The sequence below is a fragment of the Macaca thibetana genome, chromosome 10 (genome assembly GCF_024542745.1).
Source record: "Macaca thibetana thibetana isolate TM-01 chromosome 10, ASM2454274v1, whole genome shotgun sequence".
NCBI lineage: Eukaryota > Metazoa > Chordata > Mammalia > Primates > Cercopithecidae > Macaca > Macaca thibetana.
Window position 1 is genome coordinate 81,887,122 of NC_065587.1, and position 24,974 is coordinate 81,912,095.

At 44.2% G+C, this 24,974-nt stretch overlaps 2 protein-coding genes across 3 annotated transcripts in view; one reads left to right on the forward strand and one right to left on the reverse strand.

Annotated features, from left to right (window-relative positions):
- Positions 1-24,974, forward strand: part of ISM1 (isthmin 1) — a 77,954-nt gene that overhangs the window by 30,782 nt on the left and 22,198 nt on the right. For both annotated transcript variants that reach the window (XM_050745313.1, XM_050745315.1), the window contains exon 2: positions 18,646-18,885. In XM_050745313.1, coding sequence (XP_050601270.1) covers positions 18,646-18,885 — 240 coding nt within the window. The remainder of the gene's footprint in view (positions 1-18,645; positions 18,886-24,974) is intronic.
- TASP1 (taspase 1) overlaps positions 1-24,974 on the reverse strand; it is a 403,549-nt gene that overhangs the window by 7,323 nt on the left and 371,252 nt on the right. The gene's annotated exons all lie outside the window — the stretch shown is intronic.

Genomic DNA, 24,974 nt, shown 5'->3' on the forward strand with positions numbered 1-24,974 from the left:
TTTTTGCTTACCGTGTGACTTTTCTGTACACCACTGGGGAGGGTGAGCACTTAGAACTTGGAGCCGAACTCTTAGTAACTGAATACCCAGGACTCTGGTTAAAAATGGGTTTGGCTCTACCTAAAATGTCAATCTGTATATCTGCAGACTTGGGGAGTAAGTGGGAGAGTCTAAGCTGAAGCAAGCAAATGGCATATTCACAGGGTGAGGTATAAATTTGCTGGAGGAAAGCAAAGCTCTGGTTGCTACATGAGCTTTCCAGTTGGGGGGTGTGAGATTTATCTGAAAAGAGCATTTTCTTGAGTTGGATTCTTGGCAGCAGTTGGCCCTGTCTATGGAGCCTTAAGACACAGGAGTGTGAATGGATCCCTCGGGCCTTTTTTCTGGAAGATGTCCCTGGAAGAACAAGGAGCAAATGCACAGGGGAGATGGTGAATGAATGCAGCTCAGGAAGTTATGCTTTTTCCTTGGAGTAGGGACTATTTGGCTTTGATGATGGCTGCAGTGTACATGCTGGGAACAAATAGATTGTCCTTCTTCACCTTCATACATAAATCATTGCTTTAATCAGGAAAACTACAGGTTAGGTGTTGGATGGTCTGAGATTTATCTTTGCTGATGGGTTCATTGTGGGAAGGCTTTTGCTGCATCCGGGAGCTCTTCAGTTTAAAGGGGCACCATCTTGGCCTGGTGCAGTGGCTCACACTTGTAATCCCAGCACTTTGGGACACCAAGGTGGGTGGATCATTTGAGGTCTGGAGTTCGAGACCAGCCTGACCAACATGGTGAAACCCCGTCTTTACTAAAAATACAAAAAAAAATTAGCCAGATGTGGTGGCATGCACCTGTAGTCCCAGCTACTCAGGAGGCTGAGGCAGGAGAATGGCGTGAACCCGGAAAGTGGAGCTTGCAGTGAGCCAAGATCACACCACTTGCGCTCCAGCCTGGGTGACAGAGCGAGACTCTGTCTCAAAAGAAAAGAGGAGCCATCTTAAAACCATGATAATAGTAACTTGGCCTTTGGGGCAACTGAAGGAAACTGTTTTTCTCCTCTTTCACTTGTCTCTCACCTTCTGTCTTCCCACTTATCTCATTTACTGACAGATAATTTCTCCTCTCTCTTAGGCCCACCTGGGATCCCCAGTCCCCCTCTCAGATCTGGCTTAATCTTCTGCCAGACCCCTGAGCTAGAAAAGTTTATCTCATCCAGTATCCAATCTGAAACCAACCTGTCCTTCCCCATGGACCTGTGTGGCTTAATTAGAGACAGACACAGTGAGGGAGAAATCAGTTGGAGGCCTGTTGCTGCCCCGTTTGGGGTACTTGCTACCCAAGCAGGCCTGGCAAAGCTAGCATTTATTGACGCAGGGAAAAGCAGGAAGGAACCAAGTCTCACAGTTCACCCTCCATCTTCAGGGTTTTTGATCTTCTCACCCTGCGTGTTGATCTCTTATGTCACTTGCTCAGTGGAAAGCTTCCTTCGCCCAGGGACCCGGAGGGTAAGGAGCTCTGCCTTCCCTCCTGGTGTTATCGTAGGGGCATCCCTGAGGAGTGGGTGACCACTTAGACAGTCTCCCCAGGCTGGATGGGATGCCTTGGAGCTCATTCACTGTTGATCTGATTATGCTTTTCCAAGATAAAAGTGCATTCTTTGAGAGTCCTGTGTTTACTGGAAAGCATCTCCCTTTGCCAAAATACCGTTCAGAATGATTGCTCCTTACCAGCCACTGTTCCTCACCTTCTTCTGGTGACAGCAGAGGTTCTCAGGTGTGAGCCTGGAGGGAATCACCAGGAGGCCATGCTCAAACATCTGCTGCTGGGCCCCACCCCAGAAGCTCTGATTCCACAGGGGATGGGACCCGAGAATCAGCATTTTAAACACATTTCCAGGCGATTCCAACACTGCTGGCCTGGGACCCCCATTTTGAGAACACATGAACTAAATTAATAACTCAGTATTATAATCAGTTTTTCTGTGAGCTCAGTTAGGAAACGATGGGCTAGTTCAGTTATCTTAAAATTTAAAAAACACAGCTAAAATTAAAATAACACATACACATCCATATCCGTGTATATATAAATATATATGTATGTTTATACACACATATAAAAACACACTTATAAATGTCTATTTATGGGTGGGGCACAGTGGCTCGTGCCTGTAATCCCAGCACCTTGGGAGGCTGAGGCAGGCGGATCACTTGAGGTCAGGAATTCAAGACCAGCCTGGCCAACATGGCGAAACCCCATTGTCTCTACTTAAAAAAAAAAAATGCAAAAATTGGGCATGGTGGCACATGCCTGTAATCCCAGCTACTCAGGAGACTGAGGCAGGAGAATCACCTGAACCCAGGAGGCGGAGGTTACAGTGAGCCAAGATCACGTGTCTGCACCCCAGCCTGGGCAACAGAGCAAAACTCTGTCTCAAAAATAAATAAATTAATTAATTAATTAAATCTGTATTTATGTCTGCAAATATATATGTATATTTATATAACCATATATGTCTACTTTATATACGTGTATATATAAGTATAAACAGATGTACATACAAATAGAAAATCTTTGAATTCATAGTTGACTTTGAAGAAAAGCAAGCAGATTCAGAAAATGTTCAGAATCAGAACTGAATTCAAGCGAGCAAAATATCTGCCCCTGGCATCTCCTGCTGAGCCTCATTTCTGCACCTGCTTCCTAGACCCCTGCTGCTCTCTGTTGCTCTGCCAGGCCTGCTCCTAATGCACTTGCTGGGTGCTCAGTGGTGACTCGGTCACAGGCAGGTGGCAGGAGCCATTGGTACCTCCAGCACAGTCTCTATATTATCTCTCTGGGCAAAGGGAGAAGCTGGGCGCTGCCCATGATATCACTCAGAGGCAGATGACTGTGCCATCCTGTGCCAGGACTCAGGGTCACCACACAAGTAAGGGCTAAAACAGGAGCGGAGCCAGCGAGAACTCTTCCACCTCTCCCAGAGCTGCTTCTCATCCTCCCACATCCCAGAATACAAAGGTGGTTCCAGAGATGCAGGAGGAGTCAACTGTGGCCACTCTTATTGGGCATTGAAATCCTGTTTGTCATTCCTTCCTTTTCCATCTATTCATTGTCCCTTCCATTCGTTCAGAGAGCATTTAGTGAGGTCCTGCTCTGTACTGGGCTCCAGGCCAAGTGCTGAGGCACAGAAGTGACAGAACAGACACAGTCCCTGCCCTGTGGTTCTGACATCATGGTAGGGGCCACAACAAAGAAGAGAGCCCATAAATAGAATAATTGCAGCTAATAAATACTACAAATGAAATAAGCAGAACGATAGAGGGGAGCTTTTAAAGGTTAGAAGGAACACTGGTTATATAAGATGATCCGGGAAGTCCTCGCTCTCTGCAGGTGACATTTAAGCTGAGACCTGAAGGATAGAAGAGAGAATGATGGCAGCCTGGACTAGGACAGTGGCAGAGGAATTGGAAAAATGGATAAAATGCTCTGTTTGTTGTTAGCAAGTATTAAAGGACTTGAAGATGTTAACATGGCTAATATAACCCCCCCATTGTACAGCTGAGTTTACAGTTCAGTCATTATTTGTGTGTGACTGTTTAGCCAGAAACTGGACAAAAATGAGTAAATGTCTAATAATGTGTAGAAAAAGAAAAGAAGGATGTATATGGTAGAGAAGTAATGAGGAGCAAGGAGGGATTAACTCTGCTGAAGATCAGGGAAGGTTTACAGAGAAGGCAGTATCTAAATAGGGTTTTAAAGGATGCATAGGAGTTTTCTATACAGATAAGGGAAGGAAAGACTTTGCAGGTACAGTAGACAGAAAGAAGTGTGACACTAGAGCATCTATTAGCACTTATAAGCCTCTGTATGAATTACAACAAGTCATTCCCTCTGGGAAGATAGTACCCCTTCCTCCAGTCCGAACTTCAGCCATTACTTGCCCCCTCACCAGACATCTTTGCACCATGCACAAATTGTACAATGTACACGGCATGGTAGACCTAAGTGAAACTACGAGGAGTCCACTCTGCCCATGTCTATCAGGCTTTGAAATCTTGTTTGTTCATCCAGCCCGCCAACCAGCTGTTCATTCATTCAAAGGATATTTAGTAAAGTTCCTGGGGTTTTTTTGTTGTGACTGCAGTTATAAAGAGGGAAAGACAGTTTGTAATTTAGTCATGGAAAACCGTGAAGATCTACCAGGCAATGACACTCAAGCAGCCAGTAGGAGAGCATCAGGCTGGGAGTTCGAAACCCTGTGTCCTGTGCCCTGGCTCATGTGCCATCCTCCTCTTCAAAGATTCTCTAGAGGTCGGGCGCGGTGGCTCACGCCTGTAATCCCAGCACTTTGGGAGACCGAGGTGGGCAGATCACCTGAGGTCAGGAGTTTGAGACCAGCCTGGCCAACATGGTAAAACCCCATTTTTACTAAAAACACAAAAATTAGCCAGGTGTGGTAGTGGGTGCCTGTAATCCCAGCTACTCAGGAGACTGAGACAGGAAAATCAGTTGAATCCAGGAGGTGGAGGCTACAGTGAGCCAAGATTGCACCATCGCACTCCAGCCTGGGCGACAGAGTGAGACTCCATCTCAAAAAAAAAAAAAAAAAAAAAATCCTCTAGATTATGCTTTGTAAAAATGGAGAGTTGGGTCCCAAAACCCATCTTGTGCCCTGCCCCCACCAGGCAGGTCCGACATGACTATTCTCAGACTAGTTGTATTTTAATAGGGGATCATGGGATCATGGAGATAAAATGGCTTCAAAATCAAATGACTGAAACACTGACTGCTCCTTCCATCCTCAACGTGGACCTTTTTGGAGAGGAGGGCAATTGGTGGTGTTGGTCCTTTCTCTGCATTCTGAGCACTCTCTTTACACTGAGGTTGTTGGAAGAGGTGTTCACTCTCCCTAGCAGCTGCAGCCCACACAGGCTGCCTTTTGTTGTCTCTGCTGGTCCAGCTTTAAAGCGTCTCTGGAGTCAGCCAGAATTCACACACCCCTAGTAAGTATGAGCCAGGTGACTTTGGCAGGATTCCAAACCTCAGTTTTCTCATCTGTACAATGGGAGTGATGATAATTATATCCACCCAGTGGGAAGCTTTGAGAGCCAATTGGTAGAAGTGATACATAAAAGTGTTTGGGCAAGGCTGGCACAGAGAAGACATTTGAAAAAGGTGGAGGAGGTGGAGGGGTGGCTGTCACTAGGGAAGATAGGAGCTGGGCCTGAGGGGAAAACAGTGAAGAGAAAATATGACAGTGTGAGAGTGAGTGTTAGAAAAGGCTAATGAGAGAAGGGAATAATAAAGAGGAGAAAAGAAGTATCTTTACCACACAGATGCTACCCATTTTACAGGTGAGAAAGCTTGAGCCGCAGGGAAATAACGTGCTCAACGTGAAGCTCCTCTTTTTTCAAACACTGTATTTTCCTGTATGCCTTATTGGTCGGAAAATAAAGTAACAGTAACAGAGAAGCTTGGCTTCTTTAAGAGAGTATCAGCCAGGCGCAATGGCTCATGCCTGTAATCCCAGCATTTGGAGAGGCCAAGGTGGGAGGATCTCCTGAGGTCAGGAGTTCGAGACCAGCCTGGCCAACATGGTGAAACCCTGTCTCTACTAAAAATACAAAAAAATTAGCCAAGCGTGGTGGTGAACGCCTGTAATCTCAGCTACTTGGGAGGCTGAGGTGGGAGAATCACCTGAACCCGGGAGGCGAAGTTTGCAGGGACTGGCCCTCTGTGTCTTACTTCCTCAGTTGTCTGCCTCATCTGACCCACTGAATAGCTCTCATGTTTACATAGCGTACTATGTGCCATTTCATTCCTAACTTCTCCCCTCTTGAATTAGTGATAATTCATTATTTTTAACATCACTATATCTATGGCTTTTGTTGACGAGAACTGATTAACCCTAAAAAGCCATTACACTGCACAAGTAAAGCAGTGTTGGGCTGCACTGTTGTCTAGATGTGTATTTTCCTTAAAAAAAAAAAAAAAAAAAAAAATGAGGCCAGGACTTCCTCTACCAAACCAAGTCAGGGAGCAGAGTTGAGAATTAAATCCACAGTATGCTGCGGGCCAGTGTTCTTGAGCCAGTCTTCGGAGAACTGTTATTCCAGAGCCGAGCAGCATTTAGGGGAGGCCAGGGAATTCAAAGTGGCTGCAGACTCTCTTGTTCTAGCCAGCTCCAGGGTGGAAATTAGGACAGCACCGTATGGTGAAAGGAGCAAGGATTTCGTAGCCTACTTACTATCTAGGGGCCTCTCAGCCTTAATTTCCTCATCTGTGGAATAGGGGCACTCATGTCTACCTCACGTGGATGTCATGAGACCAGATTTAATGTATAGTGCCTGGAATAGGTGATATTATAGCTGTTATTTCTCCCAAGCATGTCTGTGTCCCCCAGATGTTCTATTTACCTCTCTCAATCCATTTTCCACCTTTCTCCATCCTATTTATTTCTTGGGCCTATGATCTGAGTGTATTACATCAACAGGCTCCCTTGCTGTCTGGCTTCTGATTGGGTTTGGCCAGTGCTAGGCATGGCAGGAAATGAACACCCAGCTTACCTCCAACCCCACAACTCTCCCTTTCCCTTTGGTTAACAGTAGCCTCTCCCTGTCCTTGCATCTTCAGGCCTGGAGATGTGAGCTCTCCCTGGCTTTATTGACCCTAGATACTAGAGCATTCTTGATGGTTTCTGGTCACTTTGTCCAGATATGTTAAATTGTCCTTTATTAAGCTCTCCTTAGTTACCCACTCGGAGGGTGCCATTAATCCCCTGCTCAGACTCAAACTGATACATCCTAATATTATGATGTTTATACTGAGGAGAATAGTAAACACGTTCTCTGTTGAATATCTCCCCCTTCATGACAACATCCCAAAAGAAAGCCTCCGAGAACTTGTGACTCTCTTTTCTCAAATCTCAGTTAACTGAGGTTCTCGTGGTAGAATTCTCACTGGCGAGAACAACACTGGGAGGAGCTTTGTTTCTCTAGGATCAGAGTAGGGAATTGTATGGGGGGAAAATGAAATGGTCGACAGGAGTTTGGGTGCCTTCTGGTGCATGGCCTTCTGTTCTCCCCATAAGGACCCTCATAGGAGGAGAAATGCAAGGGAAGTCCTGCTCACAAGCCATGGTTCTCCATACTGGTTCCGGCTTGTCAGTGCATTAGATCAACATCCAGATAGGAGTCTCTTAGAGAAAGTGAAAGAGCATTACATGGTAATGTTAAAGACCTTATAGATGGTGAGCTGTGGTATCATAATTAGGAATCTGGGCTGGGCACAGTGACTCATGCCTGTAATCCCAACACTTTGGGAGGCCAAGGCAGGCGGATCACCTGAGGTCAGGAGTTCAAGACCAGCCTGGCCAACATGGTAAAACCTCGTCTCTACTAAAAATACAAAAATTAGCCAGGCATAGTGGTATGCGCCTGTAGTCTCAGCTACTTGGGAGGCTGAGGCAGAAGAATTGCTTGAACCTGGGAGTCAGAGGTTATAGTGAGCCGAGATCATGCCACTGCACTCCAGCCTGGGTGACAGAGTGAGACTCCATCTCAAAAAAAAAAAAAAAAAAAGGAATCTGGATAATTTTACTTCCTTACATTGAAAACTTCCACTCCTTCGGAATTTCCCAGTTTCTACTTTGCATTTTACATGGATATAAGCATTTCTTAACTTCCCCTCTGTAATCTAAATTAGAAGACAAAAACCTGTCCAAATAAAATTTTCATAATATTAAAAATGTGAATCTCATACAAATAAAGAACAAGCACATGTCAACTACTTAACTAAATGAATGAAAGAACAAGGGAGATGCTAATGCCATGTCAGAGCATTTGAGAAACAGATATTTATAAAGTTAGTGGGGAAAATGATGATGAAGTCAATGTGTAAACATAAATTTAAGACTGATGAATGTCCTGTAGAGCCATAAAACAGTTAGCACTGAGTTATTGTTTCTACTAGACAAAAACATTTCTGCATCTACAGAATGAAAATCTACAAGCTAGCATGTAACTTTTAGTCTGGGCCCTAATCAATAGTAAATAATAAGCCAAGTGAAGATACGTGCTCCTACAGAATTAAACGCTTTGGGGCAGGCCTGTGCCCCAGTACGAAGTGATAAACTTGCAGTCATCCTTTTGCTTCACTTCCAAGTTTTGGGAAACTTGTCTTAACAAGCCATGCGCTATTGGCACTGTCTCACCCTCACACAGTACCTGGTACATAATAAATATCGATGAAGTGTTTGTTGAATGAATCCATGCATAGAGCTAACAGCCCAGCTTCCTACAGAGAAAGGTTAGCTAAGCTAAGTCAAGAGTCCACAATTGCATCAGCTGCCAGTTTTCCAAGCAAGAATCACACCATTTCTCTAGAGACGAACAGAACAGCAGTCCAAACAGGAACAATCTGTACAGGCAGGTGGGAAAGGGAACAGGTGCCGGTGGCAGGAGCTTTCTGTTCACTTCTGGCCGTATGTGGCCTATGACAGCTCTATAATTGTTTTACAGTGTCGGGGAGGTCCTGTTAATAAGTGGGCATTACTAGTTTCTAGCAGCACACAGAGCTGTACAGGTGCATCATGAAAGCACAGAGGAGAGCTGTTAAGTCTCAGCTTTGAGTCTGAAAAACTGGCAATGAAGCTATTACCAAAAAAGCACCTGTCAGTGAAGAAAGTAGTTGGCAGGGCTTTGGAATTTTCCAACAGGTTTTACCCAGCCTTGAGCTAACAGATAGAAGGATAGAGAGAAAGGAGAAGATGTTCTAGTCATTGTAGATAGAATCTACGTTTCATGCATTTGTGAACCACTGGATTTTTATTTAATCTCCCCACCCTCAATTTGATGTTTTCAGCATTTGGAATGAAGTGGAGTTTTTTTCTGAAATTAGGGTGAAATAATTTCTCCAGAACAAGTGTCTCTTTAGGATTCCATTCCAAGGAGGTCAGAGCTGAATAGAGTGAGAGCCTTTCTGCAAGTCTCATTCTACCTCACCGTGGTCATTTTACAGAAGAAATAATCCAGGTCCTTTATCAGTCAGCTTTTGCCATGTAACAAACCACACTGGGTTCACTAGCTTAAACCCACAGGATTTATTATTTCTCATGAGCCTCTGGGTCAGCAGGGTAGCTCTCATAGCCTGGGTAGGCTCAGCCAGGACTGGATGGTCTAGGATGGTCTCCGTCTGAGTGACTGGCCATTGGCAGACTGGTGAATCTGGGATAAATTATCTCTGCTGCACACGTCTCTCACCATTCAACAGGCTAGCTTGACCTTCTTCACTGAATGTTCTACGCATTCCAAAGAGCAAAAAGAATAGGCAATCCTGAGGCACAAGTGCTTTTCAAGTCTCTGTTAACTGTTGTCCCTTTGGCCGCAGTAAGAAGCTCAAAGAAGGCCGGGCACAGTGGCTCATGCCTGTAATCCCAGCACTTTGGGAGGCTGAGGTGGGTGGATCACCTGAGGTCGGGAGTTCAAGACCAGCCTGGCCAACATAGTGAAACCCCATCTCTACTAAAAATACAAAAAATTAGCTGGGTATGGTGGTGTGCACCTGTAATCCCAGCTACTCTGGGGGCTGAGGCAGGAGAATTGCTTGAACCCAGAAGGCAGAGGCTGCAGTGAGCTGAGATCATGCCATTGCACTCCAGCCTGGGCAACAAGAGCAAAACTCTGTCTCAAAAAAAAAAAAAGAAGAAGAAGCTCAAAGAGTGTGGAAGCAACTACCCGAGGCATGGATCTTTAGATAAAAGAAGAATTCGTGGACATTTGCCAACCAGTCTACCATATGTGCAAAGGTGCAATAACTTACCAAAGCTCACAAAACAGGAAGAGGCAATGCTGGGACCCAGACCCGGACCTTGAAACTCCCATCCCTGGTCTTTTCCACAGTACCCTGAGCCCTTTTCAGGATTCCAAGGTTAAGGTCCAATGACCTTTGAAACCCATTTTAGAAGTACTTGGAGCAGACAGATTAGCAATAGGTTTCAATGAGGGTTCTTAACTTTAGTGGTGAGAAGAATCCATCTCCTTAATTAGGATATTAACTTGGCAAGGGTCCCCAGGCCACCCCTACCCCAGACCTCAGCTTCTCAACTCTGCCATCCATGTTCTTTGGCTTAACTTCCAGGTTCTCCCTCTCACCAACAGAACACCAGCCTTGGATCGCCTCATTCCATGTGGGGAAGACACAGAATCACTGCAGGAGATGTTTGCCTTCTGGTGTCCTGTTCAACACCCTTTCTGTTTGGTTGCAGGAGGACTTAGATACTTGGGCCTTTTAGGTGCACTAATGATCTGGTGCCTCTTCAAATTGGGTCCTGGAAAACGAATCCTAGACAGTTACCACTCTCTTTTCTTTGCCAGTAATGGAGAAAGCACAACTTGGAAAATCACCGATAATCCAAACTCACTAAATATTTGCTCAAAATTTGACTTAAAGGGGTGGCTGAGCTCTAACAGGGCTGAGGAGCAGGGACGGAAGCCCCCTGGTGGCCACTGGTGGCCTGGCCTTTATAGCCCTCAGCTGGTTAGCTGTAGCCTGGAAGACTAATAGAAAGCCCGGCCCTTAACTGGATGCTGAGGATGGCTGGCCTCACACCGCAAGAGCTTTATTAAAGTGATTCTGGAAAGTATGATTTCTCCATCTCCCTACATTTGCAGGGATGTTTTGGGTGATGTGGGAAGGGTTTGTTTTTCTTTTTCTTTTTTTTTTCTGGCCAAACTCACTTTCCACTCTTGTACTCTGCTTCTTACATGTTTTCTTAGACTTGAAAGAATAATTTCTCCTTCATTTCAGTTCATTCTTTAGCCTAACAGGACATAAAAGAAATTGGTCCTGGAAAAGCTACCACTCTGTTTTCTTTGCCAGCAATGGAGAAAGCACAACTTGAAAAAAATTCACCAATAATCTGTACATTTTCAAGATCAAAGCAGTTTACAGAAGTATTCAAGACAAATCGGTGAAGTGTTGATCTCCATGTTGTCAGCCGGCCCCAAGAAGCTTTAATGAGGAGAGATGCACAGGGATGGGTGGCCTCTCCACCGCAAAGCCAGCTCCCTGCCCAAATGCAAAGAATTGCCCATTCTTCATTTCTTCTAAAGCCTGAGATAATAAACGAGGTCACTGCCAAGCTCTAAAGTAAACATCGTTATGACACATTCTGCCACCATAACTAGGGATTCCTCAGCTATTAGTCAGACCTCGACAGCAGGCTCCATTCCCAAACCAGGACTGAGACCCTCCTGAATTCTTGAGCCATGATGTGCCTGTGTCACTAGCTCTCAGGGCTGTCGTCAGAGTCTCCAGCGAAGATTGAAGCATGTGTATGGCCATTTCCCCTCTGCCAGGAATAGTTCCTAAAGGGGCATTGCATTGTCATGCTTCCTATAAAATACGGCCATTGACATTTGCTCTGTTCCTGGTGCCTGAAGGGGAATGACTGCCATCACACACAGGCTTCATGAGAGCAGCAGCTGGTCACCCTTGTTGTCTGTGTCTTCATGGTGCAGTTTCTCTCCAGTGTATCCTAGCTGCCTCTTTCCAACCCTTCTCAGAACAAGCCCCAACAATCCCCCACCAGCCCCTGCTTCCACTCCTAGGATCGTGGTCTCCATCCATCTTCCTGAGCACTAAGAAAAAGTGTGCCCCTTCTGGAAAGCCGATTTTATGGTCTAAAACTCATTGTATTCATTCTCCTGGTTTTCTCATTGAGGAGTGCTTGCTCCTCAATCATGTTAAAGATAATCAGTGTGCCATTTTTTTCTTTTATCTCTTCCAACAGTAAAACTTTTGCTCTTCCCTTTGAGATACCACTAGTGGCATTCTTAAACTTATTTTTAGACGTGTGGGAGCGTTCCAGACAAAATCGATGCTCGACACAGATAAAGCCCTGAGTGTGTTTACCGTGGGTAGAAGAACATGAGTGTTTGAATGTGGAAGGTGCACAGCCATGTGTCTGGGTGCAGTATGGCTTCCTTTCATCTGGAAAAAGGAAACAAGCATTGTTGATAATAATATGCAGATGTCCAGCTCCAAATGAGGACATATTGCTAATTAGCTAGATTGTTAGTTTGTTTTAAGGAGTGAGGCTGTAGTGACATTAATTACCATCTCTGCTGTTTGTTGTTCAAAGTCTGTGAGACCAAATGCATTGTAATATCTTCTTTAATATCTTCAGTAGAAGATTCCCAGGGTTTTTTTTCTTTAGAATTCCACATAAAAGCTACATTAGGGGTAATGAGGCTTGTAGCCTCAGCCTAATTAAAACAAAATCTAACCTAGGCCCTGTTACCCAATGATAACTTTAGCCATCATTATCATCAACTAGTACCTATTGGTTGCCCCCTGAGCTTGTGAAATTGGGGGAGGGAGGAGGGAGTTTGGAGACTGAAGATAGGGCCTGTTCTTTGCTTTTCAGAAATTTGCCAGCCAGTCTGCCTCCAAGAAATCTGCCTGGTTGTATTAATCTGGGGAACAGTTAACCAGTTTTTGCCTTAAAGAGAAAAAGTACTAAACTTTCTTAGACAGCCACAATTTGTCACTGATTTGTGCCTCTTCTGGAGGTTCTGAAAGTGGTGAAATCAACCCTGTTCTTCAGATTCCAGTCCTTGGTCGGTGTTTGCAGAATAGGGCAGGTGGCTATTTGCAGACTGGGACAATGATGCTTAGCACATTTTTTCCAAAAGAGGATGCATTGCCCATTTCCATAGCTTTATCTTCCCCGTATTGTAGTGCTTATCCTAATTTGCCCTGTGGCTTGGATGTCCAAAAACCCTCACTCCCTCTCTTTTGTATTCATCTGCCTGTGTCAAATGGCCAGCTGGGAGACTCTGGCCATTCTGACCACTCTGACCCTAGATGTGGCTATGGCCATCCACCTTGGTCACAAACACAGCCACGATGGGCAGCTCCAGCTATGCAGTGGCCGGAGGCAGTGATTGGACATTCTTGGTGTTGGACCAGGATGTACTCAGTATAAAGAACACAAGTGATTGAAATGTGTGGATTTGTCATCTGAGAAAAACTGCACCCCGCCTAAAGATGAGAGGTTTTCTCTTCTCGGTTCACCTCAGCACAGCTTTCCCAAGGGCATCCAGGGCCAGCTGATGAGAATGAGGAAGGAGGGATGAGATCCCAGCACCATGTAGCTTCAGCAAACCTCCAAGTGCCCCAGAGGATGCCACAAGGGAAGTAGCAGCCTAGTGGACAAGTCGCAGCGCAGTATGATAGAGAGCTGTCAGAGCAAAGGCTGGTGGGCTGAGACTGTGGGTTGGGCCCGATGTGTATAATATTTAACTCCGTTAGTTCATCTGAAAGCAGCAGGTGTCTCTGATCGTTACTCTCCCTGCATTTCAGCTCTGAAACCCTTTGGATCTATAAACCACAGCTCTGTCAGACCTCAGAGACTCCTTCACCAGGATTGCAAAGCTCCTGGACCCCTCCCCAGATCCCTGTTCTCTTCACCTGATGCATCTACTGCACGTTTAACAAGCCCTTTTTATTTCAGTTCAGACATTGCTTCCTCTGAAAACCTTTCTTTCTTTTTAATACCAATTTGCAAAGTAAGGAGTTTTATAATACCTACCTCAAATGGTGACAGTAATTTTTCTGGATTTCTCTCCTTCATGAGTCTCCTTATGAATTTTGATAGATTCAGTGTGCATTAGTCAAGTACAATCTCTTTTTTTGGTCCAAATTCTCTGATCTGTGAGCAATGTGGGCCTGTCAAGCTGGCTCCTGTGTTCTTTCAAGAGTACCCTGTTAGTCATTGAAAGCTTCCTTGCTTCTTGTTGCAGGAAAGTATCCCAAATTCATCTGTGCCTTCCCCGCCCAAGCTCTGCACTCAACCCTTTGTCCAAGGAATGCTGGTTCCTTTTGGTGAGGAAAAACCTCTTGCAATCATGATAACATTTGGTTGGTGCAAAAGTAATGCTGGTTTTTGCTATTACTTTCAGTGGCAAAACGTTTATAATTTTCCTGGTCATCATAACTCAAAAATTAAAATCCTAAGAGGGCACATTGCTACTGGTACTGCAGCATTGTCAATGTTAACATTAAGATTAATGATAACAGTAAAAGACATATGGAGGTCACCATTCCAGGACCAGCGCGATAGCTCCATAATGCTGTCAGGGACCTAAGCCCACCATCTTTCCAGTCAGCCACGCTTAGACTACAACCTCCATCCTCAGGCCTGCCAGCTGTCTCATTTCACATCAAGCCCTGTTTCCTCATTTCAGGCAGGACAAAGTGGAAGAGAGAAAGGCAAATGGCAAAACCGAATCTGAAAACTCCTTTTCAGCAGTTCTGTCCAGAACCTTCCACTTACTCCTCTTGGGGCAGAATTGTGTCATATGGTCACATCCAGATGCAGTGCATGCTGGGAAATGTAGTTTTTGCCAGGTCCACAGCCACCTGAAACAAACACCAAGTAGGAAAAAGAGGGGACTAGACATTGGGCAGGCAATTGCAATGTCTGCCACAGTACTGCCATATAAGGCAAAATACTAGGCTGCAAGAACAGGATATTTTTATTACTATTCCTGTTTTAGATAAGTTCTAAAATAATAGAAGGAGAGGAGCACCAAGCAGTAGCTAAATAATTTGGCCAATGAAGATCACCTGCCTCAGCAATTGAACAGTTCATGTGCATAAGCCGTCCAGTAGCTGCATTTCTTCTGTTTTCCTTCTCATTGCTAGTCACAGCTCTGAAATTATAGTCACAAGAGGAAACATTGCTGCTGGTACTGCAGCATTGTCAATGTTAACTCATAGATAGTTAACTCAATGTTAACTCATTGTCAGTGTTAACTCATAGATTGATGTTCAACTCAAAGACACATTGTGGGTAAAGCAATATTTTCCCAAAATGAGCAGACCCCCTTGTATCACTTTAACAGGGGCAGAATGAATTCAACAGCATTTTGGAAAGAATGGTCATGTTTCTTTCCTTAAATTCCCAGACTTTCCTAAGATATCATTTTCAGAGAAGAATGTTTGCTTGCCTGAATAAAACACAAAATATTTTACTTTTAACCTTGAGATCTACCCCTGTTGAAAATCTTTACTCTGCTGGAATAATTCAAGTGGAATACTCAGTGAGTGAACTTGGTGATAGCTGGACTGATGTCCTCAACCAGGACCTCCAATGGGGGCTCTGCAAGGAGGATATGCAGTATGTCCCTTTGAGAAGAGATGAAGAAAGGTTTTCTTCTGCATTACTCTAGGATATTCTGTCTGTTGTCTCCTACTCTAGATTTAAAGTCTAGATGACTAAAATAATGGCTACTCTTAAATCTTGTTATTGATTGAATAAAACAGGGTTTCATTCTATATGGGCCATCCTTAGCCACACTTCCCCTATCCTAGGATTTCCGGTCTCTTAATAGCTTGGGGGCATGCCGTTGCAAGGAGGCAAGGTCTCTAGTTAAATATGTTTTGGAAGAGGTGCAAGAGTAACTCAGATGTTCAGAGATTGTGATTAGCATTTCTTTATTATTTAGCATCTTCCAAATACTTTGCAAACACCAAGCCTGTGTCTGGGGGGCAGGGAAGTTCGAAGAGATAGAGAAATGCCACAATTGTGTGCATAACTGAAGCCAAAACATACTTCAGCCCCAGTTGTCTGACTATTCCTGGCAGAGGTATTTGTGGCCTGAACTGCCCAGCCAGTGGCCCTAATGCGACGCTTCTCTTTCCATGTGTAGACACAACCTAACCCAAGTATCTTGACTAATCCTGCGGGGAGGGTACAGGGTTCTTCTTATTATCTAATCTGCTTTACATGCAAGGTCCTTGAGTCCTAGAGAGTTTAAGGGATTTGCTTGGTCTGGGGCTAAGCCAGAAGCACTCTGTGGTGGTGGATTTCCTACCAGGAAAAATTCAAGAGTCACATCAATCAATCAATCAATCAAACTTAGTCCCTGTTTTTTCAGACATCTAGGCAAAATGTTAAAGAGTAGCAAAAACACATTTTCTACTTCTTCTAAAATGTAAGTGTTCATAGTAGAAAGAGTACTACATCACAGGGGAAAGGAAAGAGAGCCCCATTTTTAACCTAAGTAAGCAGTATACCTCCATTGTGGTAATGAAGTTAGGGCTTGATTTACAAGAAGTACTAAAGTAATTGGGAAGCAAATTCTGGGCCCCTTCCAAGATTCGTAATCCTAAATCCTACACAAGGAATTCTCCATGACAATCTCACTGTCCTCCCTAATGTTGCTGGAGAAATTTTAGGGTTGGAGATTAAGGGAAAAAAGCAAGGGAACAAATACATTCAGCTATCTCCCCTTTGGGATGTCATAGAGACGTCCCATTTTTTTTTTTTTTTTTTTTTTTTTTTATGTTAAGAAAAGATAGCATGCTCTCTCTCCTCTCTTCTCTTCTCTTTTCTTCTCTTCCCTTCATTTCTCTCCTCTTCTCTCTCCTTCTCTTTGTCTCTTCTCTTCTCTTTCTCTCTTCTCTTCTTTTTCTCTCTCTCTCTCTTTCTCTCTCTCTGTGCTAGGCTCAAACAACAATACACTTGGCTCTGTTGCATTGAGTAATGTCTCAAAATGTCAGGGCAACTCCCTCTACCAGGATGTGCCAGGAGACGAAAACCATGGCAGAGAGGTGACTGGAAAGGTGAAGAAAGACACTGCCCCCGCCCACATCTTCTGAGCTGTGGAAAGGCAAGCAAAAACATGCTGCAGAGTAGCCAGCTTTCCCCTACCACTGCATGTTTTAAAGAGGTGGTAGATGAGGTCTCTATCTCCACCCTCCCCTTGGCCTCTTCGAACATTCAGAGGTGGTCTCTGCACCAGTGAGTTTGTTCCTGAGCCCCATTCCTATTTAAACAGATATATAAAAATCCATTCACAGCTGGGCATGGTGGAACGTGCCTGTAATCCCAGCTACTCGGGAGGCTGAGGCGGGAGGATTGCTTGAGCCCAGGAGTCTGAGGGTGCAGTGAGCTCGACTGTGCCACTGCACTCCAGCCTGGACAACAGAGCAAGACCCTGTCTCTAAAAAATGACACATAAATAAAAGTAAAAATAATAATCCCTTCCCTAAGGTTAGCTCTCCAAGAAGATATGTATCTGCTAGTGTGTTTCAGCCTCAGTGCTCTTGACCTTGGGTGCTCAGAGTCATGAATGTTTTTATACCAGATGCAACCCTTTGGCTGGGTCAGAGGCACTGTGGTGGGGGGCAGAGAGGGTGTGTGGAGACAGTGTGCTGAAACATACACTCCCAAACCCCAAAACATGCCCAAGAATAACAGGAACATTAACCACTGACCCAAAGCTTGGTGAAATTCTATCTCCTTGTCTCTCTCCACCAGTAAACATGAAAATGCTATCCCTGAAGGCTGGAGTAAATCTTCTGTGAGAGGAGAGGGGAGAAAAAGAAAGGCTGGTTTGGAAAAGGAGTCCAGCAACTTTTATACTCTTCAATCACTAGAGAAATTTCCCCATAGCGATAAAGAAATGGAGACATTTTTCACACCTGGGAAAAACAAGGGGCTTGCACTTTTCAGTATAAAATCATTAGATTTCAGAATGCCTTTTCATGACTTTTTCTTTGACTATCCCCGTCTCTTCATCCTCATCACCTATGGTTCTTCCCTCCTTCCCTCTACAACAGCTTCGCTGGCCATTCTGTTTCTCAAACCAGCCAAACGCATTCCCATCCTAGACTTGAGTGCTCCCTTTGCTGTTCCCTTTGCTAAAATGTCCTTCCCCCAGATTATTGCAGGGTGCCACCTTCTCTTGTTCAGATCTTGCCTCAAGTGTCACCTTCTCTGAGGGGTTCTCCCTGACCAGCTATCTAAGGTTTTCCCCAGCCACTCTCCATCATCTTCTTTCTTTTCTTCTTGGCAGTCACCATTCTGTGATCTGATCTTATTTATTTATCTATGTACTTATTGTTTATTTCCCTCACCTAGTTGTACATTTCAAAATAATAGGCCTCATGTCTATCCTGTTTATTGCTGTATCTCCTATGCCTAGCATGGTTGGCATTTGTTGATTGGATGGATGGGTGTGTGGGTGGAAGGATGGATGGATGGTTGGATGGATGGATGGATGGATGGATGGATGGATGGATGGATGGGTGGATAGATGGATATGTGAATGGATGTATGGATGAGTTGATGGACAAATGGACAGACAACTGGATGAATGTATGTAATCAATAATATGGCCCAAGAACTTTATCCAGCTTGGTCAGATCTTTTGCTCCATAGCCTACACAAAAGAAAGCAACTCTGGACACTAGAACTATAACTAAAGCCAAGGTGGTTAATCAGTTGAAGCTGTGAGAAGAGAAACATAATTTGGTTCCAGCTTTAAATGAGCACCTATTCTCCTTCAATATAGTGTTTTCATTTTTAAAGTACTTTGAAGCTTAATAAATAGCCCATAACTCATTAACCCTCAGAAAATTCCCAAGTAGCAGGCTAGAAGAAGTTTTCTGATGATCTGGCTTTTAAGACATGAAGAAACTAAACCATGGGGTTGCAAAACAAGTTTGGAATGTCCTACTGGCTTAATTTCAGCCGCTGGAATTGTCCTTGCTCCTGAATATAATGGACTGTTAAGGGTGACATTTTTTAATCATGTGTCCCTTTAATAGGTGTGTGTTTGCTTGCTTGTTTGTTTGTTTTAGAATAACCTCAACGTGGGAAGTGACTCCACATCAGAAACCAGCTTTTCTCTCTCCAAAGAAGAACCAGGGGAGCGTCTGGACCACCAGGCTGCACACCAACCCTTCCCTAGACCGCGATTCCGACAAGAGATGGGGCACCCTTCATTGCAAAGAGATGGCCCCAGATCCTTTCTCCTTGATCTACCAAACTTTCCAGATCTTTCCAAAGCTGATATCAATGGGCAGAATCCAAATATCCAGGTAATTCTTGGCACATGGAAGATAGAAGATAACAAAACAGTTCATCTTCTGTTTTCTGATGATTCCAGTGGAAACTGCTGCCTTACCTCACTTTTCTTCTTAAACCCTTAATGATTCCTGCTTAAGATCATGTTATCTCCATAAGAACAGTGCTGCATTTCATTAAGCGACACCCATGATTGTGAGATGCACCATTATTTTGTGAACCACTCAAAAGAAGAAAACACTATCAATTAAAGTACGACACACCAAGGATTACAAAATACATACTAATTTAAGAGACAGTGAAATATAAAAGCAAATCAAAACAAAATAGTCCAAAATATAAAAAAAAAACAAAACAAAATTGATGAAATGTGACAGTTTTAGGAAAAGGCCAATCTGACCTGCGAACAGATTGGGCAAATGATTTCAAACATTTCAAAGCACTCAGGAAAGCTCTTTCTCTTAATGCCCCTCTAACTTGCCTTGGACACCAGAAATTCCTTCCCAAAGAGACAAGCTTCCGTTACTCTAAAGTATACATGACTTACAAAACAATAAGAGGAAGGAGGTTGAGAATAGGAGTTTCTAGGGGAGAGATGGCTATCTTCCACTAAGATGGGATCTGATGAAGCAGTAGGAAATGGAAGGTTAAGGAAAGGGTGACTGGGGTTAAAAATAATAACTTTCATCTACACTGAAATAGCTCAGTATACTTTACAAAGCAAATGTTGATCTGATTTGACCCTCCCAACACCCTCATGAAGGAGACAAAGCCCGTGTCATTTTTCTAATACTATCAGTAATGCACCAGATACTCAGGAAGTTACTGTTTGGTTTACCCAAAGTCACATGGCAGTAAATAGTAGTTGTAGGGTTCAAATCCAGGCTCTCAGACTCTCAACCCACATTCAGAGACAAACTCCTAATTTTGCATGTTGTTTGTACCTTTCTCTGTTTCCTCCCAAAGATGGTCCCTATGATGGTTGAGAGAGGCTCATCCCCCGAGCAACCCAGCCCCTATCCTCATATGACTGCTTCCATACTTTTTTTAAAGATGGCCTCACTCAGTCACCCAGGCTAGAATACAACGGCACAATCATAGGTTACTGCAGCCCCTACCTCCCAGGCTCAAGCGATCCTCCCACCTCAACCTCCCGAGTAGCTGGAACTTCAAGTGTGTGCCCCCACATCCAGCTCATTTTTAAATTTTTTTGTAGAAACAGGATTTTGCCATATTGCCCAGGCTGGGCTCAAACTCCTGGGCTCTAGCAATCCTCCTGCCTCGGCCTGCCACAGTCCTGGGATTGCAAGTATGAGCCACCATAGCCAGCCCATACTTGTAAGCTTTGCTTCCAATTCTTTCTATTTGTATAGGGGCACCTTTTCCGTACTCTTTCCTCTCTGGACCAAATGCCAGTTTGCTTACATACCAGAAAGTTCCTGAACTTGGACTCAGACCAATTGATCCTTCATTAACTGCTTCTCTCTCCACAGACTAACACCCTCTGCGTGATACGGTTTTAGATCAGGTTTCGTAGACCTGAGTTGTTTTGCTCTTAACACCAGTGTCATGGGGGCAGGCAAATCTCACTGAGAACACTTCATTAGAATACCAACCCCCACTGTATATAAAATGCTGCATTAGGTTATATAGGAAATTGAAAAATGTAAGCCCTGTTCCCTCCAATAAATTAGATCAGTGTGAAGATCCCAGCTACCACATAAAACAGTGCTGGAGGGGTCATGAAGACAGAGGAGGAAAAGCACTGTGTCCCAAGGGGGTGGATCTCAACAGGTGGGAAGAAGTCAGACAGGCTCTGTTGATGGTACAGCATAAAAAATGTTGTGGAGGTCACTGTCGACAACCCATGCACAGAAATCACTGCCTACTGCCCAGTCGAGTTATTCTATTTCTGCTCTATACAATCCTTATCTGTAAATTTTCTGTTGGTGATACAGAGGGAGGGGGACGGTGGCCAGCATTTTATTGATCTGATGACGTTTTGGCCCTAAAGAGAATAAAATTGTGCTGCATTTCTGGCCTTCTGTTTCTGGAAGACCACAAAAGGTTAGTATTGGTCACCCAGAAAGATGTTCAAAGAAAGAATAAAACAACTGCTAGCCCTGGGAGCCCCAGTCTTCTGTCAGCATGTAATTGTGTGTGCATGCACACACACACACCCACACACCACACAGCACTAGCTGCTGCTGCCTCATGCACCACTGCACTTGTGTAAACCAGTTCCCTGGTGGTCCTTTAAAACACGAGGTGCTTTCTACAAGGAGGTGATGGTTTCCGTGTTGGCAGCTCTCACCCCTTTCTCAGAGCACTGTTCTTTTGTTGAAATCCACTGGTTTGACACAGGGCCGATTCAGCCCAGCAGACAGCCCTGCTGGTCCCTGCAGGCCCCGTCAAAGCATTCCCTCTCCCTGGGTATCAGAGTGAAGTCAGGTGAGGGGCCCTTCAGTGGGTCGGCTTCCGCTGCCAGGCCTTCTGGCCTCATCTGCCCCTTCCCCTGGCAACCTGCCTTTGCCCCCACCTGGTTCTCCCTAGCTGGAGCCTGGGAGCTGAATGGGAACTTGATACCCGCCCTCTGCACCGCCCCACCCCCTCAGGCTCTGGAAGTGTTTCCCACGCTCCAGGGCTAAGGAAACAGCCTGCACCTTTCCAAAGTGACATCGCTAAGCCCATGCAAGAGGCCACGTCCCCCCTGGGCCTCTTGACTTTCAGGATAGGAAATCCTTCTAAAAGCCCCAACACCTGCTTCTGTAGAGCATTTTAACTCCCAGGAGTCAGGCAGCCTCGGTCCCAAGTGAATCAGACAATTCTATTTTAAGACTGGCTTCAAGCTGTGGAAGTGAGGAAGGGAAAAAATGCACAAAATAGAAATAAATGGCCTCAAACTCCTAAACTGAATCTCCATATGAAATTTCAAACAATATAAGAGGTTGGGTTTTATTGAAAACAAAAATCATTCAGGAAAGAAAGTGAATCCCCCAGAACAAGTTAGACTTTGGTATCCTTGGCTGGGTTTTCAGTCTGCAGCTGATAGTTATCAGAGACAAAAATCTCTGAAATAAATGCATTATTAGGCTTACTGCATTACTTACTTACAGTGTAGTAATGAACTACACTAGCTATTCACAACCAAATACTCTCTTTTCTGGATCAAGTTGAGATTAGTATTCATTTCAATCAATATACTTATTTCTTTTCTCCCATCAAGAGGGACTTAAAAATAGTCATGTAAAGGCCTTTTTTTCCTTGCACAGACATTACATGGCCACAGGCCTCTTTAGTGCCACAAGATACAATCAGATGAGTTGGCCAGGGTTACAGTTGTACGTGCTTCTACTTTTGATTTTGCCTCCTCCTTTTTCTCTAAAATACTTTTAGAGGAATGGCAGGTCTGGCTGGATAAGAATCAAGAAATTTCTCTGCCCAGGACATGGACCCATGCCCCTATAGAGACAAGCCTGTTCAGCTCAGATTCTCATGAGGTACTGCTGTCAATATATGGAGGCAGATTGACTTGTGTTTGGAATCAGGCACCACCATTTAGTCAGCCAGACTTGACCTCTGTAGCCCCATGCAGGTTTACTGGGCCTCTCTGTGCCTCAGTTTCCTTGTCTATAAAATTGGAATGACAGTACTACCTACGAGTAACTATGTAGTATAATACTACATATAAGTGTGATTTTCTGTGAGGATTCAATGAGATCATCCATATGAAGTACTTAGCACAGGGCCCAATATAGGATAAGCTTCCCAAAACTGATAGCTGCTGGTTGGTGATGATATTGGAGATGAAGATGACAGAGGAAACATAGATAAAAATAATTGGGAATCAGAAGAACTGGTTCAGAGACCAACACTATACCTTCCTTGCTGTTTACCTCAGGACGTTGAATTCTCCAAGCCAGTTTGTGTGCCTGAAAATTGGGTCTAAGTTGTGTAGAAGGGACAGTAATGCCTGGATTGACATGCTGCAAGTCTCAAAGCAGTAACCACAGTTAGCTGGGGTTGCCACCCGTGTTCTTAAAGCATCAGCAGGTCTGAGAAGAGGAAATTAGATATCTTCCTAGTCCGTTTTGTGTTCTTTCTATGGCAATTGTCGAGAGAGAAGGGGTAGAATGATCTGGATTTAAAACTATTGTTGGAGACACGTCCTTGGATGCTCTGTGCTCCTGAGGAAATCCTTTTCCTCTCCAGAAAAGACCTGCCCATTCCCACGACTTTCCACAGCTCACAAGGCTTAGAGGACCAACAAGCAAGAAGGCTTTCCTGAGTTTGAAGAGCATGGTCTCTGGATTCTCAGTGGCGTTGGTTTATTATCAGCTAGACTAAGAATGGTGTGGGTTTCCCTGTGGAAAGTGCATTTCCAAGCAAGAATCAAGAGTTTGCTTCTAGTCAATGTATTAATTTTCAAGAGAAGGAAAGCTGATCAAGGTGCATTGGAACTTTTCCTCATTTCCTAAGACAGAATTATCCAAATTATCACTTCTTTTGGACTCTCTTTCTTGGAGCTGGGGAGATTGTGCCAGAAATTGAACTTGCGGCTTTTGAAAGAGTTCCCTTTCTTTTATCATCATGACTTGAGTGTGGAAAAGTCCAAAAGAAAAAAGTATACTAAGACACTTCAATTATGTGTGTTAAGGATGAGAAAGGATGGTAAGATCTAGAGTCTTTGTCAGTTTGGAAATCTGTGCTCACTCCGCACCTACAGTTCATCACACTGATCGTTATTCAAGACATCTTTATCAACGGATTCTTTGATGCTAAAATGTGTGTAAATAGAATGAGAGCAATAGGAAACATAAAACGAGCCCTTGCCATTGGAGAAGTCATTGATCACACTCATTAAGTCTTTTTAATTGGATGCCTATAAGACCTCAGGCTCAAGATTAGATTTCTTATTTTGATATCAGCATGAGGTTTTCACTTTGTTAACTGTAGGGAAGGGTGGATCCTAAGATTTGTTTGTTTTGTGTTTTGTTTTTGTTTTAATTCAGTTGAGGCAGTGGCTAGCAATTAAAGGGAAAAATAAACCTCTAAGTGTTGAGATTTAGTCATCGATATAGCTTTTGGAGTAAATTTCTATTTTGCTACTCATTGCCTGGCCAGGCAACAAATCTATTTTGTTTGGATCTGAGCAGCAGTTTGGAGGAAAAAAAAAAATCATATTGACGGTAATAGCTTGAAACATGAAATTGTTTTTATTCCCAGCTTGGAGAAATTGCAGGGCACGTTTTGTTTAAGCAATCCCTTTGACTCCAGTCTGAATACAAATGGAATACCAAAAGTGTTGGGCACATTCCCTCTTATCTCCTACCCAGAGACTGATTTCATTACCATAATTGCAGGCTTGCCTGGCTCTTGGCAGCTTCTCCCCTCCAAGACCCTTACTAGCCTTGCAGACGATTGTTGCAGCTCAGTTGTTCCGTCTGCAGGCAGAGGGAGATGGGGCTGCAGAGAAGAAAGGTTATGTCTCCAAAGGCTCAGCATTGCCCTGTCACTGCCCAGCTTGGCTCGGCTCTACCCAGCTGTGTGCTCCTTCTCCACTTGTCTTTCTAAGCTTCTGTGTGGGTCCCTGTTACCATTACTCTCCTACGACCATTCATTCCAGCAAATAGCAATGATACAAGATGTATGATGTATTCTTTTGCTTTTCTTTCCCCCTTTTGTTTTTGTTTGTTTGTTTGTTTTTTGTTTTTTGTTTTTTACTTTTGGGATTACTGAAAAGCTCCACAATTATTTACAAATATGCAAAGGGTGCCTACAAGACTGGAGTAAGGGTGGTGGCATGGGGTAAAGCTAGCAGTGCCCTTCTAGGTGTCCCATGACAGAGGAGAAAGGTGCACTTGGCCTGCTGCAACCTGAGTAGACTCTGGGGTTGAAAGTCACCCTCTTGATCATGTGTCCAGACTCCACAAAACCACAGCCCCAGCCCATTGGCTGGGCAACATCCTTTGAAGTGAGCAGAATTCAAACCTCCCCATTCCTAACACAAAAGGAAGGGGCTATTTGTCTCAGGGATGGGCACACCCCGGTGCAATTTGGCAGAGCATCTCAGCAACTCTCTCAGATGTCAGGTTAGGGCAAA